The sequence below is a fragment of the Plasmodium fragile genome (genome assembly GCF_000956335.1).
Source record: "Plasmodium fragile strain nilgiri unplaced genomic scaffold supercont1.118, whole genome shotgun sequence".
Taxonomy (NCBI): domain Eukaryota; phylum Apicomplexa; class Aconoidasida; order Haemosporida; family Plasmodiidae; genus Plasmodium; species Plasmodium fragile.
The window spans coordinates 23,771-38,330 of NW_012192698.1; the positions used below are offsets into that span (position 1 = coordinate 23,771).

The following is a 14,560-nucleotide window of genomic DNA, read 5'->3' on the forward strand; positions in this document are numbered from 1 at the left end:
TTTTTTTTTTTTTTTTTTTTTTTTTTTTGGGGCACACCCCTGCTACAGTAGGAAATTCACCTATGTGTTTATGAATTCCACGAATTCATTTCCACAAGACAAGCACACTTGTGCTTAGGAAAAAAAAAAATTTATTAACAAAGTGGACATACAAAAAAAAAAAAAAAAAGTAAAATGTTAAAGGTAAGACGTAAAAAGAAAAATGTAAAAGTAAGACGTAAAAAGAAAAATGTAAAAGTAAGACGTAAAAAGAAAAATGCAAAAGTAAGACGTAAAAACGAAAATGTAAAAGTAAGACGTAAAAACGAAAATGTAAAAGTAAGACGTAAAAAGGAAAACTAAAAAAGTAAAAAATAAATGGGTTCACATTTGAAGGAGAAAAAAATAAGTCGCCTGAGGGCGGGTTCAAATTTTATGCTTTCTGTGCCACCTGACACATGTTCTTCCCGGGCGTAAAAAATTGGACAGCACTGCGAGGTGCTAGCGAACATGGGCCCAAAACTGTGTACGTGTTCATGCATTGTTAACAGTGGACTGTCCCACTTTGGGGAGTGCGGGGGTCGTCAACTTTGGGGAAAATGGAAAAATAATTTTCCTGGTTTGCGCACATGCAAAAAAGAAAATTCCACTACGCTGCTTAGCTGTGTAGCTGTTTAACCGCTTGCCCACTTTACCCACCATTTACCAAAAAAAGTACCGTCAAAGAAGCGATCCATTGGGGGAACAGCGCCCCGTCCCCCAACGGATATACTTTGCTTCGTTCTCACAAATCGTGTGTACAAAACCGTATGGCCCCATAAAATCGGAAACGTGCGTACTCCGCTAGTGCCCCATGCATATGGGGCCATTTACATGCAGTACCGCATTTACTTATCACCACGTCGTTTTAAGCTATTTGAAGGGACTTCCCTTTTTGCACCATATTTTCCAAAATGGTAATTATGCCCCGTGGGGCGGTACACAGTTGCATTGGGGGGTCACTGAAAAAAAAAAAAATGCTGTGGCATTGGGACGAAAAAAGGGGGTGTACCGAAATGTAGCTAATTTTGCGTACATAGAGAGTACTTTCTATAAAAGAAGTGCTAATTTTTGTAGGAATTTTTTTTTTGTTTTTTTTTTTTCCACCTCATGGAACTTATTCCCCCACTAGAGGTTCCTCCTCCACGGCCAAAAGTTATAGGCACACAGAGTTTTATTTTTCAATGTGATTATCACTCATTGTGGATTGTTTCTTTGCCACACGAACTGGCACGATAAGTTATTTTTTTTTTTTTGAAAAAGGAATTCATGTGTGACATGGGACACACTCATCCCGGGGGAAAATAATAATAAAATAAAAGAATCACCATAATGATTTCCCCTTTTTTAATGTCATAAATAAAAGCTAACGAGAAGGCGGCTGTGCCACTTAAGGCGTTGTTTTGTTTTTTTTTTTCTGGCATCAGCAGGAATTACGGGTGTATGTGTGTCCACGGTGACACAAGCATTATTCCTTCTGTGCCCACGCAAAGGAGACCCTCGCGGGTTTTTATTTACATCAAAAGGAAAATGGAAAACAAGAGGTAACTTCCCTTAACATAAAAGTGATCACTCGAAAGCATCTTTTCTGGAAAGTCTACTCTATTCAATTAAAACCTTTTTTTACGACGTGACATCACCCATGCGTGAATTGGCTTATCTATTTCGAGGTACAGTACGGCAAAATGAAAAAAAAAATAAAAGTTCCCACTGATTCCGTCCCTCTCTCATGACTCCCCAAATAACGTTCTCTGATGATGGTGTGTCCAATGCCTTTTTTTTTTTTTTTTTTTTATTTTTATTTCCGCGTTTCCCCCCTTTTTTTTTGTGTGCCCTCTTTTTCACCTTAAAAATATTTCACAATCGTCACGAATTCCATTTAATCACATGAGAAGCACTAACGGTAGTCGCGCTTTGGTCCAATGTTCCTGCCCATAAGACAGTAGCGGAAGTGTCGACACAGCCCCCCCATGCGCTTCCCATAACTGTTCCTTTATGATTGTATTACGTCATGTAGTATAGTAGGGAATACGCAGGGGTGACAAAAAAAAAATTGAGCAGTTGTGCATGGTTGAGGAAAAGAGTGAAAATTTTCGAATACACTGGAAAGGCCACCCAATGAGGAACAATTTGCCATTCCGCGAAAGCGCTAAATAAGACAAACTTTGCTCCATTCTTAAGGAGAACTTTAAAGGTAGGTGTCCACAGAAAAAATGAAAAAATAAAGGCCATAATATGCGTGCCATTGTATACGATGTGCTCCTATAAGTGGCGTTAAAGATGCGTTAGTGGGTGGAGTGCCTACATACAAATGTGCATGTGCATATGACCCTCTACATGTGTGAGAACACACCTCCCCCCAATGCTGCTCTTTGCGAATTTGGTCAACTTCCTGCAGGGTACCCACATCCTACTTGTCACACACACGCCCACCCGCAACTGTCGCAACAACCTCGGGGGTATTAATATGGATGGAAGTACTAAAGGCAACACGAAAAATGAGGAGAGTAACGACAATGAGAAAAGCAACAAGGAGGAGAATAAAATAAATGTGGGAGGGTTTCAATTCTTTGCTAATACATGCGAAGAAAAGTTAAAACTTTTTTTGGAAAATTATTTCACTGCGAAAAGCAGCGTGGATTTAACCTTCAAAGCGGAAAATCAAGTGGTGGGGATGCCCATAGAGGGGAGTGGTGAGATCAGTGGGGAAGCAAACGGAAAGGAGGAACACACAAACTACAGTAGTAATGACCATGCTGGAAATGATAATGTGGCGAATGACTCCTCCAACGAGAACGAAGACAAGCAGGAAAATTACTTTGAAAAAAACCCTCCCATCAAAAGCAATTACGACAAAATGGCCATCAACCTGGTGGACGAAGTGCAGCAGTTCATAAAGCCCTACGTCAATGAGCGACACAAAATTGTCGTCCAAGCAATTATCGGGGAGAACAAGAAGCAGGGGGTACGGAGGAAAAGGGCAAATAATCGGGAAAGGTTTCTCCCATTGTACACACATGGGGCGTAGACACCATTGCAGCTTTTCCTACTCCGTAATGGAAATGCGCTGCACAACGTGAAGTCCCAACAGCAGTGGCCTCGCGTTAAATGTACATACAGGGAAAAAAAAAAAATGAAAATGTTTACACCGTTAACCCTTCGCCCATTCTTTTCACTTATACAGATTCACGTTGCCTCCAAGTCCCTCTGGAACGTTGAAACAGATAACTACATTTCGGCGAAGTACGTCAACGATTTTATTTTTGTCACGGTGATGGTCTTCCTTTTGTACAACGAGTGAAGGAAAACATAAAAAAAGGAGAAGAAAAAATGTAGACCATATGCTTATTCCCTTGGCGGAATTGTGGCACTTGCGCTCACGTCAGCGAATTTTAATTTCATTCATTTGACCAAGTCTTCTTGGTCATAATTTTTTTTCCCCGTCTTCTCTGCTATGCCCGTGTTTGTCAAATTTCCCCCTTTTTTTGTGTTCCTTTTTAACATAGCCGTTGGCACGATTTTGCGAAAACGGCGAAAAGGACAAATTGGAAAAAGCAAAACAAGAGGAAAGCATTTCAGGAGGGCTGCACATCAATGCTTGGTTTCAACATATGCCAACTTGAAAACAACAGTCCAGTCCTGTTCTTCACTTTTTTGCGCTCTTTTTTTTCACCCATTTTTGTGCTATTTTTATTATTTATTTTGTTTTTCATATGAACAAAGCTTGGCTGGAAAAAATAGCTTGAAAAAAAAAAAACAACAAAAAAAAAAAAAAACAGGTGTAAGCAAATATAAAACTTGTGCCAATTTTAAAGAATAAATCGAAAGCATTCATTTCCTCTATAAGTCGTTGTGTTGTACTTTTATGTGCCCATAAGTGGATTGTCTCGTCGTGTACAAATGTTCTCATTTGCAACTACATCAGAGGAAGAATAATTGATCGCAGCGAACGTGAAGGGGGGCAGAAAAATGCGCAAAAAGTGAGCAAAAAAAAAAAAAAAAAATAGCAAGTAAAAAACCACGCACATGGCACTTTTCACCTTTTAATCCATTTTATTTCCACAGTAAACAGGGAAAACCTTTTCACGCACTTTGCAGCCTTTTCACCTGCAAATATATTCTTCTATACTGGCAAACACGCACAAGGAAGCTCGAACTCCCCGCTCGTTCCCCCCCTTTTTGACGACAAAGGATTTAAAAAAAATGGCCGCGTGCCATACGCATGCGAGCGAGGGATTATAAACAATATACACATGTGTGGTTTATAAGTACACACAAATAGATCACATTAATGAGGCTATTTAGAAGTTTTTTCCTTCGTTTTGTTGTGCTTAATTAATGTGCATGTATATGTTCATATTTGCGTACAATTTATAATTATATATATATACATGCTCTTTTTTTTTTTTTTTTTTTTTTTTCCCTCCACGCGCATGTGCCGATAAATTCATCCAAAATTACGCGAATATTTTGATTTGCCTGCATTTATGGTAAAGAGAATTCCGCTTCTTGCAACGAAGCATGCTTGCCTTTGTTTTGGTCCGCATCATTTCATGAATATATGTTTGTGTACACCTCCTTACACGCCCTTCTCAGTCCGCCTTCCTCTTACACACCATAACATACCGTGCAGGTGCTGCTTTAACCGTTAAGGCGATGCACAAACCCTTCTTCTCGCAGCAAGTGCAGCCCGCTCTGGTACACTTACGCGGTCAAGTCGTTAGGTGATTACGTGATTAAATGGTTGCATGATTATTAGTGCTTCCTAAATCGTGACCACGGGCTTTGTGTTTCGTTATATATAGGGATAGATAAGACGAGTGCGCACATCCCGCGTTCGCTGTTATTTCCCCCTGCAATATTACCACATTAACGTTCGAGTTCCAACATGAGCAACATCCACACCCTAGCGGAGTACAGGGACGACTACGGGGAAAACCTCCCCTTCAACAGAAGTAAGAGAGAAGGGGGAGCACATACATTGCCTTTCACTGCACACATTCATCTCGCCTGTGAACGCGTAGAACTGTCGCCATTCCGTGGAACGCTAATTTGAACCGCCTTCTCTGCACTACGCCCACCATACGTATGTACGCACCAAATACATATAAATACTTTTTTCCTGCACCCCTACAAGCACCAGAGTACTATGAGTCCCAGAGTAGTTTCATACAAAGATCGAAACCCATTGATGTAGTAAACCTCATATTTCCGCACTTTACCTGGAAGAGCTTTATCATGGCTGTGTCCATCATACAAATAATTGTTTTTATAATATCAATTAGTATAAAGCCCGCCGATTTTATGACTCCCTCTAGTAAGTGGCACGCAAGAGGATATTTTATCAGCGAGTAAAAGAGGGACAGAGGGGGCATGCCCCATACAGAGGGAGAAACTTTCTCGCAGGATAAAAACCTGACCAAGTGTGCGCTCTGAAAAAGAGGCCCAATGGCATGATAAGAAAAAAAAAAATAATAATAATAAAATAATGATGAACAAACGAAGAAACCTCTCACACGTTTGTATTTTTATTCCCTTTTTTTTTTTTTTTTTTTTTGTAGACTCCTTCCTGATAACGTTAGGGGCTAATGTGGGCTCCAGGATAAAGCAAGGAGAAATCCACAGATTGATTCTGCCCATATTTTTGCATGCGAACATATTTCACACATTTTTTAATGTGTTCTTCCAGTTAAGAATGGGATTTACACTGGAGAAAAATTACGGCATTGTGAAGGTTATGATTCTTTATTTCTTGACAGGCATATATGGAAACCTGTTGTCCTCGTCTATTACTTACTGCACCATCAAAGTTGGCGCCAGCACCTCAGGCATGGGATTACTGGGAGTTGTAACATCTGAATTAATACTACTATGGCATGTTATTAGGCATAGAGAGAGAGTCGTTTTTAACATAATATTTTTTTCTTTAATTTCTTTTTTTTACTATTTTACATTTAACGGGTCGAACATTGATCATGTTGGTCATTTGGGAGGATTGCTCTCAGGTAAGTTTTTGTGCTTGTCCTATCCCGGGGACCCTTCAAGAGAAGGGGGTAACCCCACAGTCAGTGCGTTATTTCGCGCAGGATGAGTCTTTTCACGTGGGACTTACCCTCTCGTGTGAACGTGTTTATGTGAACACGCATCACTCCCCCACAGATGCGCAGCTTTGTATACTTATAACGCGTCTTATTATTATTCCTTCCCCTCAGGCATATCCATGGGCATACTCTACAACGCTCAAATGGAAAACAAGCCGTCCTGGTATGACCACATGAAGATAGCTTCCTATGCCTGCTTAGCCCTGTTAGCCATCATCCCTCCGATTGTTTTGTTTACCGTGACGCGAACTTGCTAATTGTGTTCCGTCGACTTGAATCATTTGTGAAGCGTGCATATATATATGTCACGTACACACAGGCACACACGCATGTAGTACTAACGTGTGCCTATTCGCTTAGAGGCATCATCAAGTTGCGAGCCTTGGTAAGAACAGTAAAGAAGGCCACTAATTTGTTTCTATTCACCACCCCTTCCCGCTTTAATTCGTAACCATATAACGATAACCTTAAAGATGATGTGATGATCACGACCATCATACTGGTAACGCCATTGCCAACTGGCTAAGCCGCAGTAAGTATTTGCTTTCTCTCCAATTTTTTTCCTTTTTTTTCGTGACATCATTTTTGTTTTTTTTGTTAAATTTTAAATACACAGACAAGACTTGCACTGTTTTATTTTAATTGAATATTCGTTTTCCGCCACGGCGTTAATTGCGCAATGGACGCGCAAAGAGAGGGGTAAACGGTGGACATGCTTTTTATTCTATGTGTAGCTTATGCGGTTCGCTTGAGAACAGCTAATGGACGTGTATGCATATAAGGGTATATGTAGATATGTTCAGAGGGTATGTTACGATGTTGCTTGTTCGCAAGAGAAGTTTGTCCATGCACATTGGGGAAGAAAACAGGCTCGACAAAAACTTTGCACGTATGTAATACCCCGGATGAGACAGTTTCCGGAGGGGTAGATGATTGCATGGAGGCTTCCACATGGCAGTACAACACACGTACACATAGGTGTGCAATTTTTGTCGTCCACCTCTGCGCAGCGCGAGCAGGAGCCGCGTTCTCCAAAAAACTCACATTTAAAAACTTGAAGAGCCACTAAAGCAAATGCTCATAGCTCCGCTCTGTTCTGCGTTGCTTTGGGTTGGCTTTGCTTTGATTTGCATTTTAATTTTTTTTTTTTTTTTATTTTTAAAATTTTGTAAAAAACAAACGAATATATTTATAATTTACTTAAAAAAATATAAAATAAAATATAACGTAACAAAAAAAAAAAATAAAATAAAATAAAGAGTAAAATAAATTAACTAACAAATGGTGGGAGATCTCGCACTGTGTAACGGTAGGACGTTGTGCTTTCATGCGTATTGGGACTGGTGAGGATACTGTGGACATGTCTTTATGTTACGACACTTTTTATGATGCCTTCAGCTTTTGCCCTCAACTTTTTTATGTGTTTTTTTTTCAGCACACCTATTTCGTTGAAAGCGATGTACATCAGTTTGTCGCATTCGACCTGCGTGGATTGGAGGTGGTGTGAAGCGGTGTGAAGTGGTCTGAAGCGAAATGACGTGGACACAATGTTGGGCAGCCACATGGGGGCGCGCGAAACGTTCGCAAAGCTGCTCTCTTATCTACTATTTCCTGCGCTCTAGTTGTCACGCAACAGGTTGGTGATAAAAAAAAAAGGGGTTCCCCACGATAAGCCCCTTACAAGGTCACCCCTTCACCGGTGCTTCCCATGCTTACCATATTTTTGGTTGTCTCCTTAAATAATAATAGGATGGATTCTAATGAATTTAATTCATTTAATTTTTCCTGATTCATTTTAAACAAGGCCAATGCGATTCTGAATATAATTTTGTCTCCTTCGTAGAAGAGGCAGTCCCATATGCGTAACGTGGTGGTGATCTGACCAAGGGGGGAAAGGGTGCAATACGAACCCGTGTGGACAGGATATGTACAGATTTGTGGGTATACAAGTCCTGGAACGCGCGCATCCGCGTGTGCACGTAGAACGACGAATCGCAGCGCTTCGCGCGTAAGCGAAGGACCCTTGCCAAATGCTCACAGGAAAGGCCGTGCAAAATAAGCACAACAGCCACTCGGAACAAATCCAGGAGAGGTCAACATCGAATTCTCTGTCGGGGTGAGCAAAAGAATATGGGGCACATGATGCGATCATAAAGGAGGAAGGACAAACGATGTGTATGCACGATATAAGAGAAGCCATACTGCGCAGCTTATATGCACACACAAAGGGCCTACTTTAAACGCAAGTGCACATCCGGCAACTTTGTTCGTATCAATTCTTCTATGACGATAATGTCCCTACGAAGCCCCCTCATTTCGTGGTTGTAATAATCTGCGCGGTGTGAAGGGGATGGTGACATGTAAAGATACGTGTGATGGATGCCTCCCAAATAAAAAATGGTGTGGACTGCACAGCGCACGTGCTAACCGCTGATGTTTATTTTCTCGTGGGAATAATCCGAATCGATTAGCTGGACAATTGACCAAAAGGCTAATTCTTCCTTTAAAAATATTAAAGCGATGGCGGCGATAAAATTCATGCTCTGCGGGGGAGAATAAAGCGGGGGGGAGGAAATTTATACAAAGTGCAGCGTCAAATAAACCAATCACCCACTAGTTCAAGTGCTCAGGGCATTTTCTTTGCACAAAAGTATAGCTATGCGCCGCATATGTGTTTAAAAATATGATCCCTCATCAGGGCTTAGAATACAACAGTGAAAAACCTGCGTCTTCCCCTCACCTGGCAGTAATTTATTTTGGGCTTATAAACAGCAAAAGCGTGCAGTACGTTCCTCAGCTGAATTAATCCTGGGGAGTTCATCCGGTACTTCAGAAAAAGGCAGAAAAAATATATATATATATAAATGCAGTAAGAGGGTTAATCTTAAATAAATATAAAATCATCCCAAGGCGAACAGACTGCCGGGTACACTCATAGGATGCATCATATATACACATTTAATCTGTTGTTGACATAGAACTACACACACGTTTTTATTATGTGGGAAGGTCCGGATTATGTCCAACTCAATTTGACTTAAAACTTTCGCCTCCAGATCGCTGTTTAGGCATCTACAAAGTGAACAAAGGAAGGAAAAAAAAAAAAAATCGGGTGTGGTGTTTACCATTGGGGCAAATGCAGCATGTGTTCAGTCAATCCCATGTTTGAATTGCTCAACTGGGGTAGCCATATATTCCGCAAAAATGTAGACTCTGCCACTGTTGTTGTAGCCACTAGGTGTTTTGTTTTTTCCTTTTTTTTCCTTTTTATGCCTTCGCTAGGATTTCTTACTTTTCATATATGGTAGGATACTTCAGGTACAGCACCATGCTATCTAACAGGTACGGCCATATATCCGGTCTGTGAATGCGGGAATTAGCACGGAGCGGCTGTTAAGTCTGCGCTCAATTCAGTCACTCATTTATCCTTTTATTTATTATTTTTATTATTGTTCATGATGATATATATTTTTTTTGTTCAACTGGTCGCATATTTGACGAACCTTAGTTTGTCCGGAATGCCCTTTCTAATTAGCGTTTTTAGGTAGTAACTTTTTTTTATGTCCCTTTTGAAGGTAAAATAGACCTGCCATCTACGAAAGGGGGAAAGAGGAGGCGATCATCTCAGTTACAATGCTCAAATGTACATATATAGGGGAGCACACAAACATGTGCGTTGGCGCAAAACGTGTGGAGAACCCATGTCTTCCCCGCACCCCATGCCTATTTGTGACGTGTCTTAGTTTCTCTCCCTAGGATGTGTGTACCTTTTTTCAATTTTTTTCTTATGCTTTTCTAGTGCCCCTTGATCAGTAGTAGATTTGGTTGAGTAATCTTTATTTTTCTCGAACCCATAATGATCATATTCGTTATCTGAGCGGAAGGGGGGTGTAAAGGAGATTTGCATGCAGATGAGGTGTGCGCTAGAATCAGTCGCTACGCAGAAGGGACAGCGGGCTGCACGGTGGTGACTGATTCGTTTATAACATTATTCGTTCCATCTACACGCTCTTCTGTACACTCGTGTCTGCCCCTATTTTTCTCTCATGAGGTCTATTTTCTATTCTCTGCGCCCTCTTCCTGGCTTCCCTCCCGCTTTATTACCACTGTTGGCCGTCAGGTAGTTATTCGATTCCAAGTTGGCATTAGAAAAAGCATTGTCTGATTCGATGTCAAAGTTCTTATTCAATTTAATCTTGTTTTTTTCTTTGAAGAAATTTATTCTCATTTTTTTTTTTTTACAATGACGCTCACCTAAAAATCATTTTCGATATTTTACTGCTTGGATAAATGTGTAATAATGCGCTTCCGGAACATCAATTATTTCCTTCCGTGTGTTTCTGCTTTTCTCGGTTTGGTTCGTGTCACCAGGACTGCTGGTCAGTTGGGTGCTGGGTGAGCTGCCCCTGCTGCTGCTTCCACTTCTGCTGGCACTACCACGTCTACCAGCTCCACTAATGCTTTACTCCTTTTCGCGCCCGATCGATTTTCCCCGCTATCAAAACTGGGGTGCTAATACACAGTGCTTTTTTTTTTTTTTTTTTTTTCTTCCTAGTGCCACTTCGTGTTATCGCTATACATGATATAATAATTACTGATGAGAAAAGTTAGCTGTGAGCTATGCAACTGGTTTGGGCCATTCGGGTGGGCTACTCGTTACGGGGAATTTTCTCCTCTCATATTTGCTAAACTTACACAGTTTGTGCAAATTTTTATTACACAAAAAAAAAAAATAAAATAAAAATAAAAAGATAATTCTTGTAAAAGAATCAAGGCGAATATGCTATACAGAGATATTATTAATACATCATTAAATAAAACTACTACAAAAAGGCGTGCGCGAATTTCACTCCTAAATTCTCCGATTTGAATTTTTTTTTTTTTTTTTTTTTCTTTTAGATTTAGTATAGAATCTTAAGTGGGTGAAATCCACTGGTATGGGGTACTTGGGGACGCCGCCAGAGTTCGCGCAATAGTTTACGCAGGATTTGCATGAACATACAATAACGCACGTGTATTCGTTTACAGAGGCCATATGTGTACTGTACGGACGTGTACACGCATGCTTTGCGCGTTGGTATAATTTACACGGAGGCCAGGGATGCACGCTTAACGCCTATTGATAGAAGGCTGTCGGGGGATCGTTAAAAATGGGCGACCAAAAACATGGTACACAGAAAAGGAAAAAAAAAAAAAAAAAAAGTTTTGGGGAGTATTCGGAAGGAGCATTCCGATAGGCGAAAATGAAAATGCATCGCGTACGGCGAGGGAAATTTCCAATGGGGCTAATTACTCAGGCAATTTTTTTTTTACCGTAAGCGGTCCCAACCCAAATCACAAAGTCAATATGCGTATATAAGCGCGTACATAAGCGCATACAGCACATGTGTACTTATACGAGTGCACAATGTTGAAATAAACGCGCAATCTCACTGGGAAAAAAAAAAAAAAAAAACAAAGAACTCGTTATGCTGAATTGCGCAGAAGTGACTGCGTACACAAATGTCTGCTTAGGCCAGTTCACTGTGCGCACAAATGTGTAAGAGAAGATGTTTTTCTTTTTTCCATCCGCGCGAGGAATGTTACGGCAGGTATTGCGTGTGTTAGCAGTCGAATTGGTGTGCGCGATGGTTTTCCCATTTTCGCGATTTTCCCCGCATGGCTATGTGTACCCACTTGTACACACGTTCGTGCGCACCTGGGGGGATGTCGTGGACGGGAGCGGGTCGGGAGAATCGCGCTGGATCGCGTGCGCCAGTGGCGAGAAATAATGTTGTACCAATATTTTTACCAAACGAGTAGCTGAAGGTAACGCGTTATTTTTCTCTGCAAACGCACATGCAGCGTTTTTTTTTCAGAGCGCAGTTCTTTGCTTCGTCCGCTGCAACAAAGTGACAACGAAAAAAAAAAAAGAGGCGTACACGGGGGAAAGAGAAATGTACACATGTATATGCGTAGGTATATAATATACACCTGCGCGGGTAATAACGTGGAACTCCCACTGGACGTAGCAACAAAGGGAGAAAAAAAAAAAAAAAATGTACCATTTTGAAGTTCAATGAAAGATAAAATGAAGTAAATTTTTTTTTTTTTGTTAATCCCGCGACCCTTCCCCTATTAACGTGGGAGTAATATCTGAGCGGAGGTGATTTGCCTCAACGTGTCCATATTTATCAGAGTTACGGGCCGAGTGGGGGAACGGCCTTTGTTACAGGCATGTAGACAGATACACCTGCTCGCTTTCACATGCGCACATTTATATGCTTGCATATATGTCGGTCCCTCCCCTGGCCTGTTGCTAATATTGCATGTGCGAGACGGGGGTGTAGCCGTAGAAGTAGTTAGACACGTGGACGTTTTTGTTCTTCCTGTGGTACCAGTTGATGTAAGGCAAATTCCACCCCTCGAACTCATCGTCATAGTTGCGTCGATCACGCAGCGTATAATAGCGGCACATCCGTATGTACTCGAAACGAGTTCGCCTTGCCTTCATGCGGGAAAATTGATAGTAGTGCACTTTAGCAATTTTATAATTCATGGCTTTTAGTAAATCCATTTGCAATAAGGTCTCCGCCGTTAGGTCAATCGTTCTAATGTAGTACTGGTGATATGAGAAGCACATCCATACCAGCTTTTTATTTTTCTCCAATATGTCTAATGGGATCCCACCTTTATTTCCATTCTTAACATGTGGTATGCGCAGTTTTATTAAATGCCATGAAACCTTCTGAACAAATTTCCTGTCCTTCCTTTTTGAATATTCTTCATCTGCATACAGACTCTGCAATTTCTTTAATACCCTCTTCACACCCTTGGGCAAATTATCATACAGCCTTCTTTTTTTGTACCTTAAATAGGTTCTCACGATGGTTATCATTTGGAGTACCTTTTTGTTTTCTTTCTCTAACAAGAGTATTTTCTCCTCATCTTTCAATTCCTCGTGCAATTGCAGAAGGAGTTTGTGCATCACAAACCAGTTAATGTGATTTTCCCCCAGGACCAAATATCCGTAGAGCAGCTTTATACAATCTGTTGCTGATAGGGGAGCTTTGAATATTATTTGCTCAATTTCATTTTCCCACATCGCTTTCTCATTTGTGGTGAACATATCTGCACTGAAGTCTCGCTGGCCCAGTTGCCCCATCTGAGAGCCATAAAATATTGAAGAGTTCACTTTGCAAAGGGAATCATTATCCATCCTGGACAGCAACGTAAGGTAAAGGAACGAATGCACCGAAAGGTATGGACTCAAATGAGGGGCATCCCTAAGTGACCTTACGATAGTATCCAATAGTATATGATTTTTAAATTTTTGAATATACAGACTTTTCAACATGAGTACAATTTCGTCATCGCTGATTATGAGGGGACTTCCCGGAGGCGCTGCCTGCACGTAACATTTGTTTAGTACACAAAACAGCCGATCGAATAATTCATCATTCATGGCGTTCACATAATTGTACACTTGAAGCGTGGTTAAAATGGTGGCCTTGTCCAGGCCAATATTTGTCTCATTCGTAGGTCGGCCATCTCCATTTGCATCACTTTGGGAGTTCCCCCCATTTAGTAAATTTATAATACGCTCACTTAAGTGAGACACAATGTTGAAGTCTTGAATTTGTTTATAAAAAAGGGACATCATGTAGGTTAAGATGTTCTTCAATTGTTCTTCCATTTGAAGTGGCCTGACCTTCACATTTGCCCCTCCCTTTCCCTCTTCACTCAGAATGCCCTTTAAGTAGGCATGCAAATGGTAGTCCATTTTATTTGTCTTTATGTATTTATTTATCACGTCGTATAAATCCTTTTCACACTTGAAAAAGGTACTCCACCTTTTGCTTAATTTGAACAAATCGTTTTCTCCATTTCGTTGGATACTCACATCAATAGAACTGGGGCTAATCCCGTATTCGTGTTCCATATGCTGGGTGATTTCTTCCGTGGGGGAGAGACTACTGCCGATGCGGCATGCTGACTTGGCTCCTTCGGTTGACTGCTTGTTCGCTTCTCCACCCATGGAACTGTTACCAAAATGTCTTCTAACTACGCAGTACAAGTGCTTCTTTCCATCCACCCAGCACTTGGCGTGGAACACACGCTTGCCGGTCCGCAGCGCCCACCGCTGCAACATTCTACTGCGGTAGGGGGCTAGCATGGTCTACGTGAAGAAGTTCACATGCGGTAACTGGCATAGGACACTTCTCATAGGGTACACCCCGCAGGATAATCACGCCCGAGGCGCGGCAATCCCTGCGCAGAAACACTTATGGAGATGCTCCCCTACGCCTGCTCACACCTTTACCACCTCTTCTTGTTAATCATCTTGCTCACGCATCATACACATGCTTTTTTTTTTTTTTTTTTTTTTCTTTTAGATTTAGTATAGAATCTTAAGTGGGTGAAATCCACTGGTATGGGGTACTTGGGGACGCCGCCAGAGT

General features: G+C 41.1%; 4 protein-coding genes across 4 annotated transcripts; 2 read left to right on the forward strand and 2 right to left on the reverse strand.

The window, feature by feature from the left end:
• Positions 1-2,380: 2,380 nt before the first annotated feature.
• AK88_05339 (uncharacterized protein) lies at positions 2,381-3,319 on the forward strand (the record flags this gene model as incomplete). Its single annotated transcript, XM_012482941.1, has 2 exons — positions 2,381-2,983; positions 3,203-3,319. 2 exons carry the CDS (start codon positions 2,381-2,383, stop codon positions 3,317-3,319), a joined length of 720 nt encoding a protein of 239 aa, XP_012338364.1.
• Positions 3,320-4,906: 1,587 nt separating this feature from the next.
• On the forward strand, positions 4,907-6,376 carry AK88_05340 (uncharacterized protein; the record flags this gene model as incomplete). Its single annotated transcript, XM_012482942.1, has 4 exons — positions 4,907-4,973; positions 5,156-5,335; positions 5,580-6,023; positions 6,231-6,376. The coding sequence occupies 4 exons, from the start codon at positions 4,907-4,909 to the stop codon at positions 6,374-6,376; spliced, it is 837 nt and encodes a 278-aa protein (XP_012338365.1).
• A 1,420-nt stretch (positions 6,377-7,796) lies between these two features.
• Positions 7,797-10,347, reverse strand: AK88_05341 (uncharacterized protein; the record flags this gene model as incomplete). The annotated part of the gene is made up of 10 exons (XM_012482943.1): positions 7,797-7,997; positions 8,158-8,227; positions 8,355-8,451; positions 8,548-8,662; positions 8,860-8,946; positions 9,110-9,191; positions 9,412-9,480; positions 9,623-9,712; positions 9,887-9,992; positions 10,224-10,347. 10 exons carry the CDS (start codon positions 10,345-10,347, stop codon positions 7,797-7,799), a joined length of 1,041 nt encoding a protein of 346 aa, XP_012338366.1.
• A 2,070-nt stretch (positions 10,348-12,417) lies between these two features.
• AK88_05342 (uncharacterized protein) lies at positions 12,418-14,274 on the reverse strand (the record flags this gene model as incomplete). The annotated part of the gene is made up of 1 exon (XM_012482944.1): positions 12,418-14,274. The coding sequence occupies one exon, from the start codon at positions 14,272-14,274 to the stop codon at positions 12,418-12,420; it is 1,857 nt and encodes a 618-aa protein (XP_012338367.1).
• Positions 14,275-14,560: the final 286 nt, after the last annotated feature.